Here is a 23,223-nt window from a genome sequence, read left to right as displayed (position 1 = left end):
AATACACAAAAGATGGAATTGAAATTACATAACTTAATTCTTCTGAAAATTTTATAATTAAAATGTGTAATTTACAATAGGGCCAAATTTTTACCCGATTTTCTGATAAAATGAAACATCTTCTTACCAAAATAAAAACTCGACGAAAAATGAGTAAAACAAATAGGCTCGTACATATAATTCAGGACCCGTGGCTCTGGCGAAGCATGTGAATCAGAGTAACTCTTTGGGTGCATAGATAATCGCGAGGAAAATAGTTCAGCTAAAATATAGTTGAATCGCTAATAAATTAATACTTAAATTCTTTTACATTTGAAAAATAATTATGAGATTTCTAACTTATGTTACATTTTACATTTTTTTTTTTTTTAAAAGATTATGTTACATTTTACTTTTAAAAAATAACTCTTTACCATTATGGATTGAGCGGAAAGACCAAAAAAAATATAAGTTAAAAATATCATAATTATGTTTTTAAATATATCTAACTGTTAATTTGAACATAATTTAGAAATCTAATTATATTTTACCCTAATTCTAAATCACAAGCCTTGTATTAGATTCAGCCTTTTGTGACCTGACAAACAAAATGATGTGTCATTGTCATTAATACTGAAATGGATTACTATTTAATCATCTGGTTTCCTTCATTTCAGAATTTAATTATAATTACTTAATCATTAATGGAATGTTATATTAATTTCATTATATAATATTTTAATTTTGTCCCTGTTACACTATCTAATCCTAATAAATTTTATTTGATCTAGTCATAAAACAGAAATAAAACCAAAGAACTATACAATGGATTAAATTTTAAATTTAGACATCCTGGCTAATCTATTTAAATATAAAAAAAATAAATAGTATTCCACTGTTAATATTATGAAATTCCATTTCTATTCTCATTTTCATTCTGGAGGTATAAATAAATCAAGCAACAGCTAGACCCAATGGATTGGATTCCTGTCAAAAACTTGACCACCTTCCCAAGCCTGTCACATGAACCTGATTGGGCCCCTGAAACAGATTCCTCGGACAGCAAACAAGCCTTAAGACTTAAGAGGAAACAAGAAATCTTAGAAATAGGATTTCATAACATCAAAGACCCAATTCCATGTTGAGAAAAGTATTACTAACTCGGTACAAAAACGACACCATGTAAAAAGTATAGAAATACACCAAAGTTTTTTACCAGTATAACATTTGAGTCTCCATAACATGTTTAGTTGAAAATAAGGTCAAAAAGAGATATAGTAGCATGAGAAGAAAAAAAAAATCAACCATATAAAATTCCTATGTACTGCAAGTGAGTTTCAATTGCTTAAGGAAATCTCGGCAATATAGATGGGTTTGTTGCATTAATTAATGGCGATGATAAGGAAACCAACGGATACATACATGAGAAAAACAGGGTAAAGGGCGAGAGCCTTCCTTCTTGGGTTGACTGCAGTGCTCATGAATGGATAGGCAGCCCATGAGCTCCAAGCCAATGTCACACACACCACAATCACTTTTATCAACACATTGTCCTTCAACATACAGATTAGGGCTCCAACGTCAAGAGGGAAGAGACAATAACCTAGAAGGCTCAGACTTTGGAAGAATATTATGTGTCCACCCTGAAAACAACAAATATGGTTACCACTTTCAGGGTTCCCAAAATTCAGCATAATAGTATCTTGGTATATTAATTTCCAGTTTATACAGAAAAATGTTAGCACAGTGCGATTAAGGTTCTTGATCATGCTGGACAGAGAGAGAGAGAGTGAGAGAGAAGAGAGATCTTACCAGTAGCAACACATTCAATGTCAAGATTACAGCACCAGCTGCTAGTAGCGCAAAGGCAACAGCAAAAACCTCAGACTGGGAAGCAATATGAAATGTGTTAAAATGCAATATTTTTTTTCTACAATAGAAAGGAAAAGCACATTACAATACAGTAATCAACTAGGTTTTGCTTGGTACACTTGCAGTTTTAGGTCATTAGTTCAGAACCTATTCCCTCCCCTCAAACATCAAAGGAAAGATCATGATTTGTGGATTGTGTAAGAATATCACAATTGACGGAAGTAGAATTGCCATCAAAAAGGAAGTACAAGAATATAAAATTTAAGTAACAAGATCATAAACAAAGATGCAACACACACTTAAATTCCACTTCATTTTATACATTCTGCCCTGGATATATGTATCATAAAATGTGAAACTAATGCAAACCAGAATACTCATACAAGAACATGCTTAGATATCTAAATTGCACTTCAAGATAAATGTAGGCAACATGGTCTATCTTATTTTAATTAGGTTTTCTTAATTTTATGATTCAACTCTCATTGCTAATTTTCATTAGATGGATTGGTTTTTGTCATTAGTTCTTAGATTGGGTCTGTTAATATTTTCCTTATAGCAGTCCAAATCCTAACAGGTTTCAGCTAGCATCCCACAACCCCCCCTCCCCCCCCCCCCCCCCGGCCGGGGGGCCCAGGTCACAACAGGGTAATAGTCCCAACAAATTGAGATGCTAAGCAAGGGTGTTAGACCTCGGAGTAGGGGATCTTGGAAACACGGTTGGGGATGCAAGAGAAAAGCAAGGTCAGCCACCCAGTCTGCTATGTGTGATTCAGACATCACAGACAGGTCCTGTTTAAAATATCTGTGCACATGGATACTTCATCCTGTCTTCATTGGAGCTCAAAAACTGACATATTATCAATCTCTAAAGGAACAAAAGCAAATCCCACCTCCCAAGCCTAGAGCAACTCATGATAGATACCCCAAATTCAGCACCAATAAAAGAAAGCACAAGCCAATAAGCTTTGCAAACCCACTACACCGATTACCGTCAGAATCCTTGTTATACTGCCAGTTTCTGTCATACCTCATCATGTTCAGCTTAACACATGCTGCCATTGGCGTGCACCATGAGATTCATAATATAAAAAGTCTATTAAATAAATCAAATTTTTTTGGGGAATGAAGAACAGTTCTGCAACAATTTTAAACATTTTAGCTCTCTTTAGGATTATTTGAAGCTGAAGGACTGTTGCCTACAATGTCTAAAAACACTTTTAGACATGAGTATATACACTTTCTGAAAATTGCAAACCCAATCTACATCTAATTGAAACCATAAAGTATCTCAAATTCTAAAATTTTCTTCTTGTAAGATATTCCTCAACTATTTAAATATGAACCCGTTTACCCCGTTAGAACTAAAACTATTTGAGCCTTTGGAACCTTAGAATATCCGTAGAAAGCTCTTTTTTCTCACTGCTTTGCTAGATCAGTAGCCTTAACCTTTCTAGCTAAAAGGGTAGGCCAAAAAGAACATAGAAAAAACGTTTCTACAAAAAATGATTGACCAAACTGACCAGTTCAATTATAGTTTTTAACCAAAAGGTGTGTATATTTGCATGCTTATATGTTGTATTAAACAAACATTTATGACACGATTTACACAAACCAGAACTGAGTGGCATCGTGTACAGATGTACCACAACAAGATACTCCTGTCCCCTGAGAGGTACACCTAAACAAATGAAGAATTCATACCCTTTAGTGATGATCCTTTACTAGGAAAGCCTACTTCCATATGCACAAATAGCGTACTGTTTCATAGACAAATGTCGAACAGGAACAAGAAATGAAAATGCAAATTTAGTGTCAAATTCCTAGTTTAGATTCAAGCAACTGACTTGCTAACAGCAACCTCATTTTAATATGAGAAGCTAGATAAATTGGGAAACCAAAGCACTGCATCAATTTGGTGGTTTAATAAACGTGATACTAATGAGTAAATATCTGATACTCAATGTTCAAACTCTATGATACCATATAAGACTAAGAGGCTGTAATCACTGAACATGGAATGAAGAGCTCTAAGCTGCTCAAAACAGATTACTAAAGAACAGAATATGACATCTTATAGAGATAACTATGTTAACAATTAAAGAACCAATGAGCACAACTGAAATACATTGTTAAAACCAAATCCAAAATTCTTGCAACTTGAGTTCAAGATTGGAGGCAGATATAAAGAAATTTGAAACTATGGGCATAACAGGCATGAGCTCAAGAAATCACACCTAATCCTACTAAATAAGTGCCTATCAAGATCATACCTCTTGAAGCTGTAAGATGACTATGGAGCATACCATTTTGCAACACATCATTCACTTTTTGACAAGGTAAGTCATCATACCAAGCCGAGTACATACAATTAAAAGTGCCGCTTGGAGAAAATGATAAATGTTCAGCACAGAAAAACACTGAGAACAACAGATGCTACAGACATTTTTGAGAACTAGACTCCAGCATGAAAGTATATGAGGACTCACCAAAGAGATCAAGGTTAATCAGGCATTAGACAAATAATAAACAAGTGCATAATTATGAAAGACGCCACAGGCAGAGTTAAAGAAAAAGTTCCTTCTCTGCTTCATAAAGTATGATAAAATTTACTATCAAGAAGTATAATTATCCAGTTTCCAATATCTGTATAACAGTTATGAGCCCTTTTTCCCCATTAAGCCACATCTCAGGTAAGCATAACAGGATTAACAGACACAATACAGGGCACTCAAAAGGATAACAAGGCAAAACCCATAGCTCCATAGACAAAACATACAGAAACAGTTGTGCCATTGATAGCCAACATTAACATTACTTCACTGAGAGCAAACACCCACATTTCGGCAAAGAAAAATAATCTAGCAGCGGTTGAAAGACTTGGATTCCATTAACCAATTTAAAATATAGAATGAAAATGAAAAATAGCTTGCAATAGTAAGGATAGGAAAAATTAGAAAAAGAGCAACAACTAACTATTATCTTTCATATCAACAGGCAAAAGCAAAAAGAGATTAAGAAAATATGAAAGTCACTCACCTTCTTCACCGAAGCAGACCATGAAAGAGTAAGCCCCAAAAACACGATGAAGAAAAATGGGCCCCACAGGTCCCAATCCCTCAAAGCCTTTCCTGGATCTTCTCTAAAGGGATTTGGAAACACGACCAGCTTCAAATTACTGACGATCCTTGACAGATCTCTCTTGACGGTATCCCAGACAGGCTCTGTTAACGTATTCGGAGCCGAGCCGAATCCGGAGGCGCCAATATTCGATACAGAGTTGACAGGCGGTGGAGGTGGGGCCGTGGGAGCAGAAGGTCCAGACGACGGCTTCTGGCCGGTTTTAGGAGGTGGAGGGAGATTCGACGGGATGAATGGAGAGGAAGAGACGGGGATTCGCGGCGGGCTTGGCGGGCGAGCCGGGAGGACTGTTGCTGGGCCAGATTGAACGCTGGCGTTTATTAGGTTCTCGATCTCATCGATGTCGGACTGAGAGGACGCATGAAGAGGGATTGTGTCGCTGTGCGACATTTCCTTTTTTCTTGGCGAAGTGTAGGTTTTCTTTCTCGAGAAAGTGATGAAAAATTTATGAGTGGAGTCAGAGTCGAGTATCTGGAGAAGAATATCGAAATCTCGCAGAAAGGTGGTTTGGGTCTCTTCGATTTGCTATCGTGTTAAGGTTGCGAAAGTTTCTTGTTTATTTTGTGGGGTTAAAACGTCGCCGTTAAGTAATTGTTAATTTCGCAAAGAGAGTCAACGTGAAATTTTCTTTTTCTATGTCATCCCAACCGTCAAAAAGTTATTATAACCAACAACCAACTCTTTTTATAAAAGCTGAATCATATACATTATAAAAAGATTTTAAATTTTTAATCTCATCACTAAATTTTTATGTCCTCCCGATGGTATTTGCGTTGATTTGAAATTTTTTAATGAAATTTTAATATATTATCTTAAAAAAAAATGGTGCCTTTCATAAAGAGAAAACCATTTCACCAACACAATTAATTTTAATCCTTGTGTAGATGTAAAAGGTTTCATAATTTCTATATATATATATATATATATATTTAGTTGCTTGGATTGTGTAGGTTCTTGTAGTAAAATAATTGTTTGCTTTACAAGAAACTGATATCCATAAAAAGGCGATAACTTATGGGGGAAAGCATCAACAAAATAAAATTCAAGCTCCGGTAATTGGTATCTTCACGATAGTATAGGATGATTTCTTTCGCATTTTAAGGATGGAGCTATGAATTTTCATTTACATAAAGACTTTTCTATTGTCTCTCATCATCACCAAATAATGTTATAAAAAATCTATGTTGAGAGTTGACTAAAGGATTGATGCGGTGTCTGACAAATAGACATAGTGATTTAGAATGATAATTTATAATCGAGTAAATCATCTGATGGGATATCTAAAGATAAAATCATAATATGCATTAAGTTTTTCTTAAATTTAATTCTATAATTTTTCTTAAAAAAAAATTGAATTTTATGGATTTAAAGGCCGATTAGGGCTTCTATTTAAATCCAAAAAATTTCCTTAGCTTAATTTCATAAGTGACCTTTTAATTTTAATTTTGTCTTGATTAAATCAAATTTTTACTAAAAGCTACTCTCTTTAGTAACAGATGCATCTCGTTTAATTTTTTTTAAGTGATTAAGTATTTTATTTAACACTATTAATTTGATTAGAATAGTTTTAGAAAATTGTATAAATAATTATTTTGTTTGAAATAAAAAGAGTAAAATTAGCAAATACTCATTTATTATTCTTTAATATTTCCAAATCCACAAACATTTTTGAAGAAAACAATTACCTAAAATATTTTTGAATCCTAGTTATATCTGGCGATCAATCATGGATGGACAACCGCTTCTGATTCAAGGATGCAGGCGCAGGATTGGGAATGAATAAACAATCATTGGCTTTCGGATGTAAACTCTCCATATATCCAGTATCCTAATAATACTGGAATGGAGGAAATTTATGTTGTGGACCTTATAGATAAGAGTGGTAGCAGGTGGGGTATGGAGACTTTGAGTGCACTATTTACTTGGCTGGAGATTTAGTTGGTTCAAAGGGTCTCGTTATGATGGCAATCATGCGAAGATGGTTGGATGTGGCAATATGATTTGAAAGGCATGTATACGGTGAAGAGCGGCTATTGCAAGTTCGTCTCAGTATTCATGTCAAAATCTCGCGAAGAAAGAAGCATCCTTACTCGTACTATCGGTGTAACTACTTCACCTCATCGAGCAGGATAGGAACAGAATCGGACAAAGAGCTGTTAGTAGGGAGCAACTCTTTCGGGGAATTAGCCTTAACAACCGCACTCGACCACTAAACATATGGGGAATAAAGCTATGGGGAATGCTAAACCTGTAAATGGTAGAAAAAAAACTCTCGTCTACCACCTTTACAACATAGGCCCCTTCCTTTAAATAAAAAGCCCGATCTCTCATAGGGCTCTGTATAATCAATCACAACATGTTTCAAGATTTTCTCAGGATAGCTAGAAGAGGATATGGAAGTTACCCATGCCACCAAAGGCGATTAATTTAATATGGAGGGTCTTGTCCGGTATCCTACCTGTTTGTGTGTTCTAGCCACGAAGAGAATCCAAACAAATAGTTTCTGTGCAACGTGAAATCTGGAGATGGAAACAATTTTACATTGTTTAGTAACCTGTCCATTTGCGAAAGAATGTTGGATGCTCTCTACTATAGGATGGGTGAGGTCTGTAGCTAGCATTCACGACTGGTTTGAGTTTCTCCTATCTAAATGTGGTATCGAGCAGCTGTGTGAAGTGGTAATGATTGCATGGAAAATTTGGTTGGCACGGAATAGTATTGTATATGGAGATAAAAGCAAGTTTCAACTGCAATTGTTATTGGTCGAGCTCGACAGTTCTTGCATGAATGGACAGTAGCGAGGCGTGAGGCATAAAGCTCGATTTTAAATGATAATCATGTGTTGCTAGTAGTAAAATGGCAGCCACCACAACATGAATAAAAGTGTAACGTGAATGCAAGATATGATATGGCTGATGCAAGATATGATATGGCTACAGGACAGGCGGGTGTTGGGTGGATTGTAAGGAATAACAGGAGCCTTATTGTTGGTGGTAATATGAGAGATATTGGTATAACCTCTAATCCACAAATGGCAGAAGTAATGGGGTACGAGAAGCTCTCACTTGGCTAAAGAATCATTTCTTACATGACAGATTGATTTTGACGGTAGATTGTTTGCAGGTCTATCACGCCTTGGTTTGTGAGAGGAATGATTATTCTTATCTTGGCATTATAATAGAGGATTGTAAAACTATTGCTAATTAGTTTAGTTCTTTGTCTTTTAGTTTTATAAAAAATCATGGCATTTGCCCTTTTTCTTCATGATTCGATAAGGCTTGCATACCCTAGGATGTGTCTATAATCAAGAGCATTGCCTTCGTTCTTTATCAAAAGAATCAACAAATCTGATAGCTCATACGCTAGATCGGGCTTCAAGTTTTATGTGGGTTCATTGGAATTGATTATAAATTCGTTATCTTTAACTTATGATGTTCGATCTGTGATTCTAATAATACATAAGCTATTTTCAATTTCATAAAAAAAAAAATGATATGTCATACCCATCTACTGAGAGAGGATTATAAAAGTATAAAATATTATGTTTTATATTATTTAAATTATTTTACCAATTAGATGAAAAAAAAATGTATATTATTTATATATATATATATATATTTTGAGTGTATGGGCAGGGCTCGTGCACTTACCATAGGTATGCTTTCAGGTGTTATTTTTATTTGCATGCTATACAGTAGGTTTAAGGGTAATTTTGGTATTCCACTTTTATCGACACTATGGCCACAACATCTTGTACTGTTTCCACACTCGACATAATACGTACAGAAAACGAACTTAGAACCAGAAGGTTTCTCCATTTGCAATCCACGATTGATCATGGAAAGTAATACAGACCAAAGCAAGCCAGCTATTCAAATCCAACCCACCATCACCGCGACCAAACCGAAACCAACCCCGAAACGTTTCGTCAGAAACCAAATACCAGACTCAATCCTCAACGACTCATCTCTAAACGCCGCCATATCTCTCTTGCCCTCGAACTACAACTTAGAGATTCACAAGTGCGTCTGGCGAATTCGCTCCACCGGAGCCAAACGTCTTGCTCTTCAGCTGCCGGAGGGCTTGCTTATGTACTCTCTCGTTCTCTCTGACATATTCACCTCCTTCGCTGGCATTTCCCACTGTTTCATCCTCGGCGACGTGACTTACGGTGCCTGTTGCGTAGACGACCTCTCTGCCTTGGCATTAGGTGCGGATCTTTTAATTCATTATGGTCATAGTTGTTTAGTCCCAATTGATGCTACAAAAATCCCTTGCCTTTACGTTTTCGTCGATATAAAGGTTGATGTTGAGCGTTTGATTAGTACGATTAGACTTAATTTAAATGATAAAAAGAGTATTGTTCTTGCCGGTACTATTCAATTCGCGACGGCTATTCGAGAAGCCAAACCTGAATTGGAAGGGATGGGCCTTTCAGTTTTCATTCCTCAATCGAAACCCTTATCGGCCGGCGAGGTTCTAGGTTGTACGGCACCGAAAATCTCTTCTAATGCAATTGTTGGAAGCTTGAGTGACACAGTTGTGGTGTTTGTGGCGGATGGAAGATTCCATTTGGAGGCGTTTATGATAGCTAATCCAGGGCTTAAGGCGTTTAGATATGACCCGTATATGGGTAAATTGTTTTTGGAGGAGTATGATCATAAAGGAATGAAGGAGACAAGGAAAGGAGCAATAGAGAGAGCTATGGAAGCTAGGAATTGGGGAATTGTGTTGGGTACGCTAGGAAGGCAAGGGAATCCAAGGATTTTAGATAGGTTAGAGAAGAAAATGAAAGAAAAAGGATTTTCTTATACAATTTTTTTGATGTCAGAAATTAGTCCAGTTAGGATTGCCTTATTTGAAGATTCTGTCGATGCTTGGATTCAGATTGCTTGTCCTAGACTTTCCATTGATTGGGGAGAGGCATTTAAAAAGCCTCTTTTGACACCTTTTGAGGCAGAGATTGCACTTGGGGATTTACCAGGTTGGTGGGTGGCAAAATCAGGGTGTTGTGGTGGTTGTGATTGCGGGCGTGACAATGAATTATGCTCTGGATGTACAAATGCTGATGCAAATGATGGTGATTATCCCATGGATTACTATGCTCAAGATGGTGGGGATTGGAATTCCTCTTATTTGAAGAAAGGAATTCGCCCTGTAAGAAGAAATGTGGCATCTTCTATCAGTAATGGTGCTGCTTTGTAACATCATTATTTCTTAGAGGTTGTATTACAAGTAAGTATGCCAAACCTTCTGTTCTATGTTTAAAGCTTTAGTTACTTTTACATTTGTTTTGGAAGAAGTGTGGAATTTTTATGTAGCTTGAACTTGAAATTCCCTCAATTTCTGAATCACGAATCAATTTAGGGAAATGAGTTGAGTTAAACAGATCGAACAATCACAGTCTTACATAGAGTATTAAGTTAAAAAGGTGATTTTTGTATAATGTAGAGACTAAATTTGAATCATGGTAGTTATATCAACCTTAGCTATTTCTTATAACTGCTGCACTTTAAAATAAGTGGAACTTGGGAAAATACTAGGATGTTGTAGCTAAATAAAATGCAAAAAAAATAAAAAATAAAATAAAAATAAAAAATAAATAAAAATAAAAATCTAGCTTCTTGACATAGTTTACTTCTAAAATCAAGTAGTTATTTGATGCAAGTGAAAGTTGGTACCTGTTAAACCTCCCTTGATATAAATTGTGACTCCAGTTTCTGTAAAGGGAAGAAAAATGCCGAATCAATTTAGGGAAATGAGTTGAGTTAAATAGATCGAACAATCAGTCTTACATAGACTATTAAGTTAAAAAGGTGATTTTGGTATAATGTAGCGACTAAATTTGAATCATGATAGTTATATTAACCTTAGCTGCTTCTTATAACTGCTGCACTTTAAAATAAGTGGGACTTGGGAAAATACTAGAATGTTGTAGCTAAAAAAAAAAAAAAAAAAAAGCTAGCTTCTTTACATAGTTTACTTCTAAAATCAAATGGTTATTTGATGCAAGTAAAAGTTGGTACCGGTTAAATCTCCCTTGATATTAAATTGTCACTCTAGTTTCTGTCAAGGGAAGAAAAATGCTGGTAGATATTATGCCAAGATGAACAGAAAATTGGAAAGATATATTTTATTAATACGTTAATCTCTATCACCCCAAAGATTGCTTCAGCTTAAGCTAGTTCATATTATCCTCTGTACTTTAAAGAGAAAGAGAGAGAAAAAAAAAAGGGAAAAAGAAGTGAACAAATCAACAGGGACTAAAGTTAGAAAAACCACTTTTAAATCGATGATTGTTCCACACTGAATGCAGAATAATTTCAGTGGATTGTTACCCATGGCAACATCTCTACTGGTCAAATCCAAGTTCTAGCTTTACTTTCTAGATCGTTTTCCTCTCCTTCAAAAAAATTACTCCCTCCATCCCTTAACATTATCTGTGTTTCCATTTTTAGAAGTCCCAAAATGTTTGTCCAATTTACTTAAGAGATATTTACTTTCCTTTTATGCCCCTCATCTATAACTTGTTTTAGATTCTAGGAATAATCATTTTGTTTTAAAGGAGGACAATTTTGGAAAAGTAGGGATATTTTGTATGATGTAGCATTATAACTATTTTGTTTATTAAACTTTGTGCAAAAATCAAAAGGACAAACATTTTAGGATGGAGGGAGTATCTATCTATGGATGAACCTAGTTCGGACTGGATGCTTAATCACTTCTTCATACAAGCTCACCTCCTTTATGCATCCATTTTGTACTCAGTGCATCATTGGAGAAAAGAATTGTAGAGTCTAACAAATTTAAACTTTGAAGAGTCAAATCCCATTTCCATAGTCTTCTGAACCCGTCTAGATAACTTGCCAACTTGTATGCACACAAATGAATATACTAAGCCCTCTCAAGGTGAGAAATTTACAGAAATTTTGTAAAGCTATGCCTGTATCGGAAATGTTGCCACGCTTCTCAAAGTTGTAAATACTTTTTTTTTTCAAAGACAAGTATGCTTTTGAGGATATGATTAATGTGGAGTGCACAGCATTCTAGGGATCCCAAAATGATATATTTGGGTTCCTAGAAATAGGGCTGTAAATGAGTCAAGTCAAACAGAGCTCTATTGAGCTCAAGCTGAGTCTGCTTGTTTACAGTTTATACTTTACAGCGGAAAAAAAAAAAATTTTTTTGCCCCTTTACAAGCCCGAACCGGAGCTTGTGCTTGGCTTGTCTTGTTTTATTCATTAAACAATCTCGAAAAGCAGGCTCGAGCTTGCTCGTTAAGCTTATTGAATGAACTTGAACAAGCTTTTTCAGAGCCAAGCTTCGAGCTGCTCATGAGCGGTTGGACTCATTTATAGTCTTACCTAGAAGCAGCTATGGAGTGGTTTTATCTAGCAACTCCTACATAATTTAGAAGCTCAAGATTGCCTTTTCTGGCATGACTAAATGCATCTCAAGACATTGCTCAACAATTTTAGAGACGTGGGAATTGGTGAATCCATGGTCCTTGAGAAGTGTAACTACTGAGTTTAGTCTCACCAGGCTTTCAAAATCTACCTTTTTAGACACATATTCAGCAGATTTTAGGGTCAATCCACATGAATTTTGAGATTTCAAAACTGTAAAATGAATGCTTATTCAAATTTGCTGGTCTTGTGGATGAAAAGTATCACTAATTATCAATAATAGCCGGATTGAAAAATGCCCAGGTTGGCATTTGAAACCAACAATTAAATACTTATCTAAAGCTTGTCCTCCATGGAGAAGACCAAAATTGTAGTCTACTCAGAAATTTTTAAGTGAGCCAAATTTAGACAGGTTTGATAAATAATGCTCCGCTAATTGGAAGATCTGAGAAGCTGTTCAATTAACCAAGAAACATGGGGCAAGCTGCAGAGATTTCTTTGCTCTTCCTCCATTTCCTCAACTGCAGAGATTAGAGAATTAATAATTTCAGGACAAGTAAGCCTGTTTACTTATGGAAACACTTTTCTGGTTTTTTATTTTCCATGGAAAACATTTTCACTTCTTAAGAACAAAATCTGATTTAGCAAAATTAGAAAATATGATCATGTCTGAGAATTTCTACAACCAGTGAGTGGAAAAACTATAGAATGTGTTAAAGAAAATAGAAGGCATCAACCAATTTTGTGTATTATACAGGATACTAAAAATTTTCAAAAGCAGCTTATTAATCTGAGACTATCAAGGGTTCCAATTTGAGTGTTTCATTGACTTTAGAGTAGAGGTTTTTGATTTGAACTGGCCCTTTATTTTGATAGCAATATGATTGTAATAGCAGGTACAAGGATGTCTTCTGAACGCTCATTGTTGCTAGGATAGATGCACATGAAATCTGGTTGAAGCGAAGCGGTTTCCTCAACATCTGATTTTTTAGGTTTTTGTTGTGCTGTAATGTTGGTTGGATAAACAAGCCGAGTTAATTTAGGTTGTGAGTATTTACTGGAGTTCCTACCATCTCATGACAAGCAAGGGCTATCTTATAACTTGAAGTATCAGCAGAAGTTGTTCCAATAGTCAATGATAATATTTATTTCTCTATCAAATAAAGTGTCACCAGAAGGTTTTTCTCTATGGTCAATGATAATATTTATTCTCTCTGGAGAATTCATTTGAGACTGCTTTTTCTATGAACTTGCTTTTTGCTTCTTGAAACTAACAGTAAACGTGTCGTGACAGTTTCTTTGAACATGTTCTATTTTATGACATCTCAATTTGCCCTTGTGCTAAGGGAAAGAGCAAATATTTCTCTTTAGTTGGCTTGCTTTTCTTGAAGCTGCAGCAGCATTTGAAAGTATAACTTTGTTATTATATGTTGCAGAATTACCTTTGGGAAGGAGGTTCTGTTTCGCCAAGATATTCAGGAACTGTGAAGCCCATTGGTGTATCAGGCATAGTGGAGTAAAAAGATGAGATATGTGGGATTGCTTCTAAATTGCAGTTTTGTAGAATTAGACAGGCTTGTCCTTAGCACTGGGTTTTTGTCTATACCTGCAGCTTTATCAGTCATATTCTAAGTCGGTCAGATGCTCTGGCAGAGGAATTTGAGGTTTCTGCTCTGGCAATATTTCAGAATTTCTACTTTGCTCTTAGGCAGTAATTTGTTGCTGTTGCTGTGAGATTGGGTTGATGGGATGTTAACTTGACAGGCAGCAATAGTATAATTCTTTCTGTAGGCATTCTCATAAATGGTGCTATTTCGGGTTGTCAAATACGAAGATGATATGTTTCATCATTTTCAACCATGTGTCGAGGGAGATACTGTAGCTTTTGCACTAGCTTAGGTCGGCCATGTCCAAATACTATGATTTGGTAGTGTTGGTTGAATATATTCCATTTTCTATTAATCATTAGTGTACTAGACTAGACTCTTTAGAGTGATTTGAATTAACCCACTTTCTGATTAATTGCATAAAAATTTACCTTATTTGGTGATAGTATGACTGTTTATGGCGAGCTATATACAGTTCTGATTTGAAAAAGGTTCAATTTTATAAATTTTCAATTAGCTTGATTTGAAATTTTGTTTTCCCATAAATTAAAATTCTTAATTCAGTTTGGTTCATAAACAAATATGATACTTGAAATCAATTTTATATATATATATAGTTTTTAGTTACAAAAATGCAAAATATCAATCTGGATCGATGAATTAATCATAAACTAAAAACTTTTAATTGTTGAAATTTAAAAAATTTGAAGTGGCACAAATGAGTTATTGCATGTCAGAAGAAATCAACAATAAATAGATTAAAACACAGAAATTAACAGGTTATGTAGAAAGAATCATATTCATTCATGGGTCATCAAATTATGCCCCCTCTATTACATTTTTGACTCTCAAAGTCATCAATTCCAGGAAATTAAAAAAGAGAAAGAAAAGAATATAAATTACAAAAACAATTACCCAGCATTTAAATTGTAAAATTTAATCTGGGTAAATATAAATATATTTAATTTAAGGTATATGGTATAATTTAGAAGGTTTAAGATTATCAGTAACATTGAAATACTTTAATGTTTTAACCCACTTTTCTTGATTCTTCAATGCATGAACTGCAATTGTGTCTGGCCAAAACTCATGTGAACATCCTGTCGGAGGCTCAGGATAATTATACATAGACCACTTTCCATTAAACCTATTTTTAGCTTTATGCCCTTCTCTTATCCAATCCCCAAAAACTTTATCCTCTGGTCCTTCCAGATGGTTTCTTGGAATTTCAGAAACCCTAATCCACTCTACAATATCCCAAGAAACCATATATCCCATTCCAGCCATATAGTGCTTAAACGGGTCCATGCTTGAACATGGAATAACATAACCATAGTACAAATCTTCCCTCGGCAATGGCTTTACAGACTCTGCTAACTTCTCTAGCCTAAAATAAACATCATCGTCTCCTTTCATCACATAATGGTAAGGAGGGTAAGGCCTATCAGTGTCGTTTAACATCTCAGGCAAGCTTGAAAAGTAGGTATAGGTTTTACCTTTGTTCATATTCTCTGTACAGTTGAGAATAATAATGTCATCGTAACGCATTATTTCAAGTGCAACCAGTACCTTCTGATCTTCCTTCGTTAGATTACAGAAAACAAACTTTATGTCAATCTTTGCACCTATTGGAGACTGTGTTCCGTATATCATCCGTAGAAAATGGCGGCGTTGGTATTGGTCGGGAAGCGTTAAAATACCCATTAAAATGCGAACTTCGTCGGAAGTTGAGTTAGTAGAGACCTGAGATGGAACATTATAGGCAAGAGCACTTTTACCTAATCTCAATAAGCTGTCGAATCGAACTTCGTTTATAGAAGCTAATACGCAAAGGAAGAAGATGAAGAAGAAAGAGGGGAGATGAATCTTCGCCGGTCGGGGCTTTTGTGGTTCATTGTTATAAGGTTTTTGAACAGTTTAAGTGATCGGAGAATGGTATGGTTTAAGGCTAGCATGTGCATATGGTGGTATAGAGGGTTTGAAAATCAAGCGATATTAATAATTTTTTGCTTGAAAGTTTCTTAAATACAAAGTATAAGGTGGCAATTCCGTGCTATTTAGACAATCCACTTAGACTTTTATTCCTCTAAGGAAGGCGATGTGAAAAATAACGTGTCAAGGTTGGATTTACACTTATGTCCTTGGTAAAGAGGGCTTTTTACGTGTGATACTTATCGGGTTCATCATCATGCTATAAACCCACCAAACCGAACTGAATTGATTAGTTTAATTTGATTTAGTTTATAAAAATTTGGTTAGATTTTAGTTCAAATAGAAACATCTAATTTTTTTTGTTTGATTCAATTTTTATTATACAAAATCCAAAAAACTTGTAAACTCTAAAACCAATCTAATTTTATTAAAAAAAAAAAATTAAGGTTGTATTCGATGCCAACTTTTTAAATAGCTTTTATAGTTTTAATTAATTAAAATGTTGATTACTATTTTTTATAGTATTCGGTAATATAGAGTTTGGACTAGTTTTTAAAGGTTAAGGTAGCATTTTACAAAAAATTAATTCGTGTAACATTTAACTTTTAGCGTTTCATAAAAATTGTTCAAACAATTAACAATTTAACACTTTTAACACAACTAACAACTAAACATTTTTAAACAATTAACAGCTATCAGAACAACTAATTTTGCCGAACAGACCCTAAGCCAAAACCAAAAAACTAAACTGAATAATTTCAATATAGTTTCCCTACAAAAAATTTTGGTTTGACTCGGTATAAACCAAGTCAACCGAGTGCTCGACCCTAAATATTTAGGGCCTTTTAGTCTTTTCAACACATTGACCACTTATGTTCCTTCAACGAGGGTGCATTATGTGGATCTTATTTTCAATTTCCATACCAAAGAAGTGCAGAGAATTACGGACACTACTGATGAAGGATGGTGGAATTGAGCCTAAAGTTGAAAATATATGAAGTGATTTGGTCAAGTTGTCTTAATTTTAGGTATTTTTGCATATGCATGAACAACATAGAATCTAATTGAAGACCTTAAGCTTAAGTATGGCTCACCGTACTTGAATAACAAGCAATACCATTGACCTCGTAATTCTCCTTTGCAATTGCTTTATAATGATTCAAGAAACCTTTTGAACTTTGATTCTTTTGCTTTTGTTCAAAACTTTAATTTTAATTTTATGCTTTCTATATATTGATTAGGAATATGATTAGGTTTCAGGTGTTTATACTTGGAAGTTCAATTTCCTTAAATAAATCAATTTCCTAAACTGAAATTATTTCATTTGAGATCTATATAGATATAATTTCCCAAAACCTCTTCCTCTAATAAAATTAGGGGTGAGCATTCAGCAATTCGCCCAATTCGAGTAATATTTTAATTAAATCGTTTTATCTGAATTAATTTTGATCATGAACCTTACCGTAGTTAAAGAAAATGAAAACTTAGTTAATTGATCGAATTTAATTGAAATTTGTGATTAACCAATTTAATCGAACTAAAAATTAATCAAAATTTTTAATCACTATTAAATCAAAATAAAAATAATATTTTAATGTTTAATTTTATTATCTACTTAATCAAAACGACGTAGTTCTGGGAGTCGATTAATTTAATTAATTCGGTTAAACTAATTTTCTTTAATTGAATCTTTAACTGATCACCAAAAATCTAATTTTTTTTTTAACCAAATATTTATTCATCGAATTGAATTGATCAAACCGAATGCTCATCTATAAATAAAATAATTTTTCAAAGTCAATCAGGTGTAATATGATTAGTCTTCTCTTCTCACTTATATGTGGAATGAGAAGTTTTAAGTTGGAGACTTTTCAATTAGAAGAATTTTTATTAATTTGGTGAGTAAATGAAAGATTACAACTACTTTTATTGTATAGCCCATATTCTTTAGTCTCTTGGATCTTCTAATGAATGAAAAAAAATCCAAAGAAATTGATATCATCACTATCATAGTCTATTATAAAGTTTGTATATCAATCATGAAAAATTGAAAAGTTACTAAATGATTTGAAAAAAAATTAAAACAAATAAAGATAAATTATAATTTTTTATAAATCATTGAGATTTTTATGTCTATTTTATTTGCACAATGTATATGATTTATGTATGAATAAATCATTAAAATTCAATTTAACCCTTAAATTTTCGTTAGCTATCAGTTAATACGAAAAAATTTTATGCACAGCCAAATGTTACTTGAACACTTGGTATGTTTTCTCTGACCGTATAAATTAGCTGAACTAAAATCTGCTCCAACTGTTTTGTCGACATGGCTCGGCTAAATGGATTTTGGGGGTTGCGGAATGGCTAAAGAAACAACTTTAGTTGGTTAAAAATGATGTGAGAACCACATGATCAGTACAACGAAAGACTTATATGTCCCTTGTTTTAAGGAGAATCATTAGGGCTAATCTACGTGCTTCTCATTCTTGGACTCATAGCTTCACATGTATGACCCTATGAGATACTATAAACTACTAAGGACTAATAACCAAAAGCCAGATCTAACAATTGATTATCTTGAAGCAGTCCAAAATTATTAAGGCAATTAAAATCTTTATATAATTAACAAGATAAATATATAATTAACTTGATTCCATATAATATTGCAGGTCAAAGGGAAATATTAGATTTTAACATGCGAAATAATTCGACGGGCTACGTAACAGGGTGAAGCCGTGAAAATAATTATGTTCGAAAGAACTCGAATTCAAGACTTTTATTTATCACATAAGTGAAAAGACCAACCAGATCACCATTGATTAGCTTAATATAGTTTATTTATATACATAAACAAGGTATTGAAATATGAATCCTTATGTCTTGAAGCTTCTTGACATTTGAGCATTAATTCAACGTGAAAGCAATACAAGAGGACAAATTTTGAAATTGTTATGATGGTTATCAATTTGAGAATGTTTAATAATTAACCCAAGTTATAAAAAGGGAATAATTAAACTTTGAATCAATATCATTATCATATATATATATATATATATATATATATAAATAAAAGAGAATAAATGGATTTTCTCTAACGATGACGTGACGTTTTTTCTAAAAAATGAGATTGTATAGAGATTGAGTACTTGATTTATCTTTTTTTTTTGTGAATTTTTGAGTATTTCTCTTTTTGTTATTCATTTTTCTCTCCCATCATTTACTTTTCAATAATGAATTGCTTCTTCATTTTTGTGAGTTTTAAATTCATTAATCGTGGCACTATAAAAAATTTAAATATTTCAATTATATTTTTAGAATTTTTATAATTTACATATATATAAAAAGATTTTATTAGTTTTTAATTCAAATTAAATATGCTATTTATTTATTTTTTTGTAGAAAGCAAATATGTGATAGGAAAACAATACAATATCTAAATCTTTAAATTTTTTTCAATTTACAAATATAAAAATTTTATTTTATGTAGTCTAAATTCAAATCAAATATAGTATGTTTAAATTTTAATAATTTGAAAAATGTTAAAAAAATAACGTGTTTAAAAAAATACACATTATAAAATACAGTTTAAAAACCATAAGATAAGATGATAAGTAATGTCTTTTATTTATTTATTATTTCTCTTTTGATTTGTTTAATGATTAGTTTCAGTTTTTGAGTAAATTATAAAAACTCAAGTTTAGTTTTTTTTCTTATGATAAGTTGAATATTTTTAAGTCGATAATATTTGAGATCTTCAAATTCAATCTATTATTGTATGATTATATTGAATTTATTATAGAAAAGACTATTTATATGTTTTTTTTCTTTTGATTTAAAATTCAAAGAATTTGGATGATGTATTAGTGGTTTTAGCTTTAAAAATTGTATTTTTTTTGCTGATTAAGAATTTGAATATTTATATATGGTGATATACAAACAAAAAGTTCAAGATTTTCTTTTTTATTCACTATTTTATTTTTCTTTTTCTTTTTTATAAACTTTTTAAATTTCTTTCTATGAAGCTTAGCTTAATTCCTCATTTTAACCTATTCAATGTATTTGTCGGTTGAAAGAATAACATGGTGAAATTTCATTACTTTGTTTTAGATGTTTACTCGGTTTTGTTTTTTCATTTTCATTTTCATTTTATATTTAGCTTAGCTTTATTTTTATTTTGTTTATTTTTTACAGGAATTTATGTGCGTGTAATTTCAAAGGATTAAATATATTTTATGCAGCGATAACTTAAATATTTTAAGTGGGATTTTGCTCTCGATAACTTTTACATTAATTTCTACTTATACTCATGTAATACATATACACTTAGTATTACAGAAAAATTTCTAACAAATATTAATTACACACAAGCACGTAAATGCCAGCCAACTTAAAAAAAAAAAAAAAAAAAATTCTTTGGAAGAGAATCTTAAAAAAAAAAGAGTATATTGGGGTGTATTAAATTAAGGTTGTGTTAGATTTTAAAAGAATTGTTGAGTTTGATAGAATTGAAAGATTTCTATAGATTCCACTAAAATTCTACGCGGAGTTTTATAGAATTGGTGAGGCTTTTTTTTTATATATTTTGATTAACTTTGATGGAATTGCAATAATTTTTCTATATCTAATCAAAATTAATTTCATGACCTAATTGAACAAATTAAAAGGTTTATAATTCAAATTGAAAAACTGAAAAACAATAAGAGACCAAAATGCAAAATGAATCATCTTCTCCAAAATCGTTTTTCTTTGTTAAAACCTTATCATCGGTGATAGTGAAAGGCTGTAATGCCAGCAAGCGACGGCCATCCGCATCCCCAGAAGAGTTGCGATGTAGTCAAAAGGTCATGGAATTCTCGTCCCTTGACTAAACGGCGAACGTCTCATGGAGCCTAGTGGTCTGCCACAACAACGACAAACTATGTTCTTCAGTTCTTCGATCATTTCAAAGCTTTTTCAATATTTTTATTTGATTAAATTAATATTTAACCAACCCATAAAATTTTATCTAAGATTGAAAACGCAGCTTGATTTTTATAAATAGAGTAGAAATATAAATAGACATAACGGTTGAAAAGATAGTATCAAAAATTTGTATATCAAAGAATTAAGTTATGCAAGTGACTATAAATAAAAAAATCTAAAAAAATAAAAATAATTACTAAATAGACATAGATAATTAAATAAAAAGCAAAACAATACTTCTTTAAAACGAAAAAAATTAAAAAATTTATTATTAATCCAAAAATTTGTTGTATGAATTATTAATTATTCCAAAAAAAAAAAAAGAGTTTTCATTAATGCAAATAAATTTATTAAACGATTATTAATTAATAGTTTCATAATTTACTTTCTTCAAATTAAAAAATTAAGTTGAAAATAATAAAAGTTAAGAAATAACAGAATGCCATGTCATCAATAAGTTTCTCCACATCATCATATAGATAGATATATAAAAAGATATTCAAAGATTTTTTTATTTTTTTGAGAAGGATATACAAAGATTACTAATAAAACAGAATCGAGGAAAATAAGAGACCTGTAATAATTAATATACACAATCCAAAACCTACAAATAATATATATATATATATATATATATATATATATATCTATATATATATATATATATATATTAATTTCATTTTCCTTATTTACACAATAGAGATTAGGAACCCATGTACAAATTAAAGAATAGAACAATTAAAAATAAAGAATCAAACCATCCCCAAATGGATTACATATGCAAAACAATCCCATAATCTGACATTCAAAAATGAAAAAAAAAAAAAAAAAGATAAAAATAACAACCAAAAATACATTTTTGTTGAGTATTCTCATCCAGCGGTTGATTCTGTGCACATTCCCATCCAACGGTTGAGGGTGCGCACGACACATCCTTGCATTTCCTTCCGTCGTTTCTTTGCAGAAAATCCAGTTCTTGATAAATAGAAAATGCAGAGCAGGAAACCCTCTAATAAAACACAGGCTCCATCACCAGCAGCAGCAGAAACTTCAATCAATCAAGCTTCAAAAATATAATCATGGAGACCTCAATTTGAAGCTATTACTATTCCCTTGTAAATATTTAAGCTCTAAAGAAATCTGCCTCTCAATCTGCAGTTGCCGGCGAAAATTTTCAATAAATAACTCAGCTCGATTATCAATATCATCTTGATCTGAAGGATAGCTTATAGTTCTATACAGCCCTTTTGAAGAAGAAGAAGGAGAAAAAATGAATATTCTGATTCTGCATCATCATCATTCGTACAAGCCCTTAATCCCGGTCTTTCATTGAAGCTAAGCCGGTGGTTTTTCTTCGTTGGAGAAGAAGCGCCAATAAACGAAGCCACCAGCCGCCACCGGTTGATGTCGAGATTTAGTAGGATCTTAACCTTCTTCACCGCCGTCTTAAGGCGGCTAAGTAGAGACCAGTTGGTGTCTTTCCCCATTTCAGACGATCCGATTTGTGTTTTTCTTTCTTTGTTTGCGTTGTATATATTGAGAAAAGGCAGAGTTATGTTGTTGAAGGAAAGACTCTTTATGTAAAGTGATAAGCAAAGCAAGCGATATTTAAAGCCAGTTGGTGTGGAAGTTTTCTGCAAGGAAATAAACAAATACGTAGAGAAATGGATTACCGTGTAATGATTTAGCCATTTTGCATGGTCAAGAATTTGAAATAATTACTTTTTTTTTTTTTTAAGATTTAGTGACACGTGCGTATTTTTTATTGGATAGAAAGCTTGACTTCTTGTCATTTAGGTACTTAATTAATTGCAGAATAATTAAAAGAACAAATTATATCTGTTGAAAAAATTATCCACGGTATAATATATTTAGGCGGCACGCGGTTGGAGCAAATTGGAATTTGATAATTATGTGATGGTTTTGGATGTATTAGGAATAGATTTAGAACTAATCCAAATCCGAAGTTGCCCAGTCGCTGCTGCCTAAGGCATTTGACTTGGCATAGAAATTTCACGGTAAGTAAGTAGGCAGCTGCAACCTGCAAACGCAATTTAAAGTGAAAGTTCGCAATTCAGAAAGTCAAAATTAGCAAAAAAAAAGGAGGCATCTTGTGGTCAATTAGATATTACTCAAACTTGGCAATCAAGCTTTCATTTTTTTTTTTTTTTTAATACAGAAGGAAGGGAACAAAACCCCAATCAAGCTTTTCATTTGACCTCGAGTACCAATTAGATATTTTTTAAACCTTTTTATCATCTCAGCTATTTATGTTTGAGGTAGCATTATGTTTTTCTTATTACCTTCTAATTTTTAAAGTT

At 32.8% G+C, this 23,223-nt stretch overlaps 2 protein-coding genes and 2 pseudogenes across 2 annotated transcripts; 1 reads left to right on the top strand and 3 right to left on the bottom strand.

Moving 5' to 3' along the window:
* Positions 1 to 1,169: 1,169 nt before the first annotated feature.
* On the bottom strand, positions 1,170 to 5,540 carry LOC105635595 (protein YIP4b). The gene is made up of 3 exons (XM_012218675.4): positions 4,891 to 5,540; positions 1,792 to 1,866; positions 1,170 to 1,622 (listed from the first exon to the last, which is right to left on the bottom strand). The coding sequence occupies exons 1-3, from the start codon at positions 5,380 to 5,382 to the stop codon at positions 1,362 to 1,364; spliced, it is 828 nt and encodes a 275-aa protein (XP_012074065.1). The 5' UTR covers positions 5,383 to 5,540; the 3' UTR covers positions 1,170 to 1,361.
* Positions 5,541 to 8,759: 3,219 nt separating this feature from the next.
* LOC149491964 (uncharacterized) lies at positions 8,760 to 14,440 on the top strand. The gene is made up of 2 exons (XM_089716943.1): positions 8,760 to 10,227; positions 13,835 to 14,440. Exon 1 carries the CDS (start codon positions 8,830 to 8,832, stop codon positions 10,195 to 10,197), a length of 1,368 nt encoding a protein of 455 aa, XP_089573069.1. The 5' UTR covers positions 8,760 to 8,829; the 3' UTR covers positions 10,198 to 10,227; positions 13,835 to 14,440.
* Positions 14,441 to 14,897: 457 nt separating this feature from the next.
* Positions 14,898 to 16,027, bottom strand: LOC149491963 (beta-1,3-galactosyltransferase pvg3-like; annotated as a pseudogene).
* Positions 16,028 to 21,651: 5,624 nt separating this feature from the next.
* LOC149491962 (uncharacterized) lies at positions 21,652 to 22,525 on the bottom strand (annotated as a pseudogene).
* Between the last annotated feature and the right edge of the window lie 698 nt (positions 22,526 to 23,223).

This window comes from Jatropha curcas, unplaced genomic scaffold (assembly GCF_041381405.1).
Source record: "Jatropha curcas cultivar XTBG-Jc1 unplaced genomic scaffold, XTBG_Jcur_1.0 HiC_scaffold_208_pilon, whole genome shotgun sequence".
NCBI classification, from domain to species: domain Eukaryota; kingdom Viridiplantae; phylum Streptophyta; class Magnoliopsida; order Malpighiales; family Euphorbiaceae; genus Jatropha; species Jatropha curcas.
This window is presented reverse-complemented; position numbering and strand designations above follow the sequence as displayed.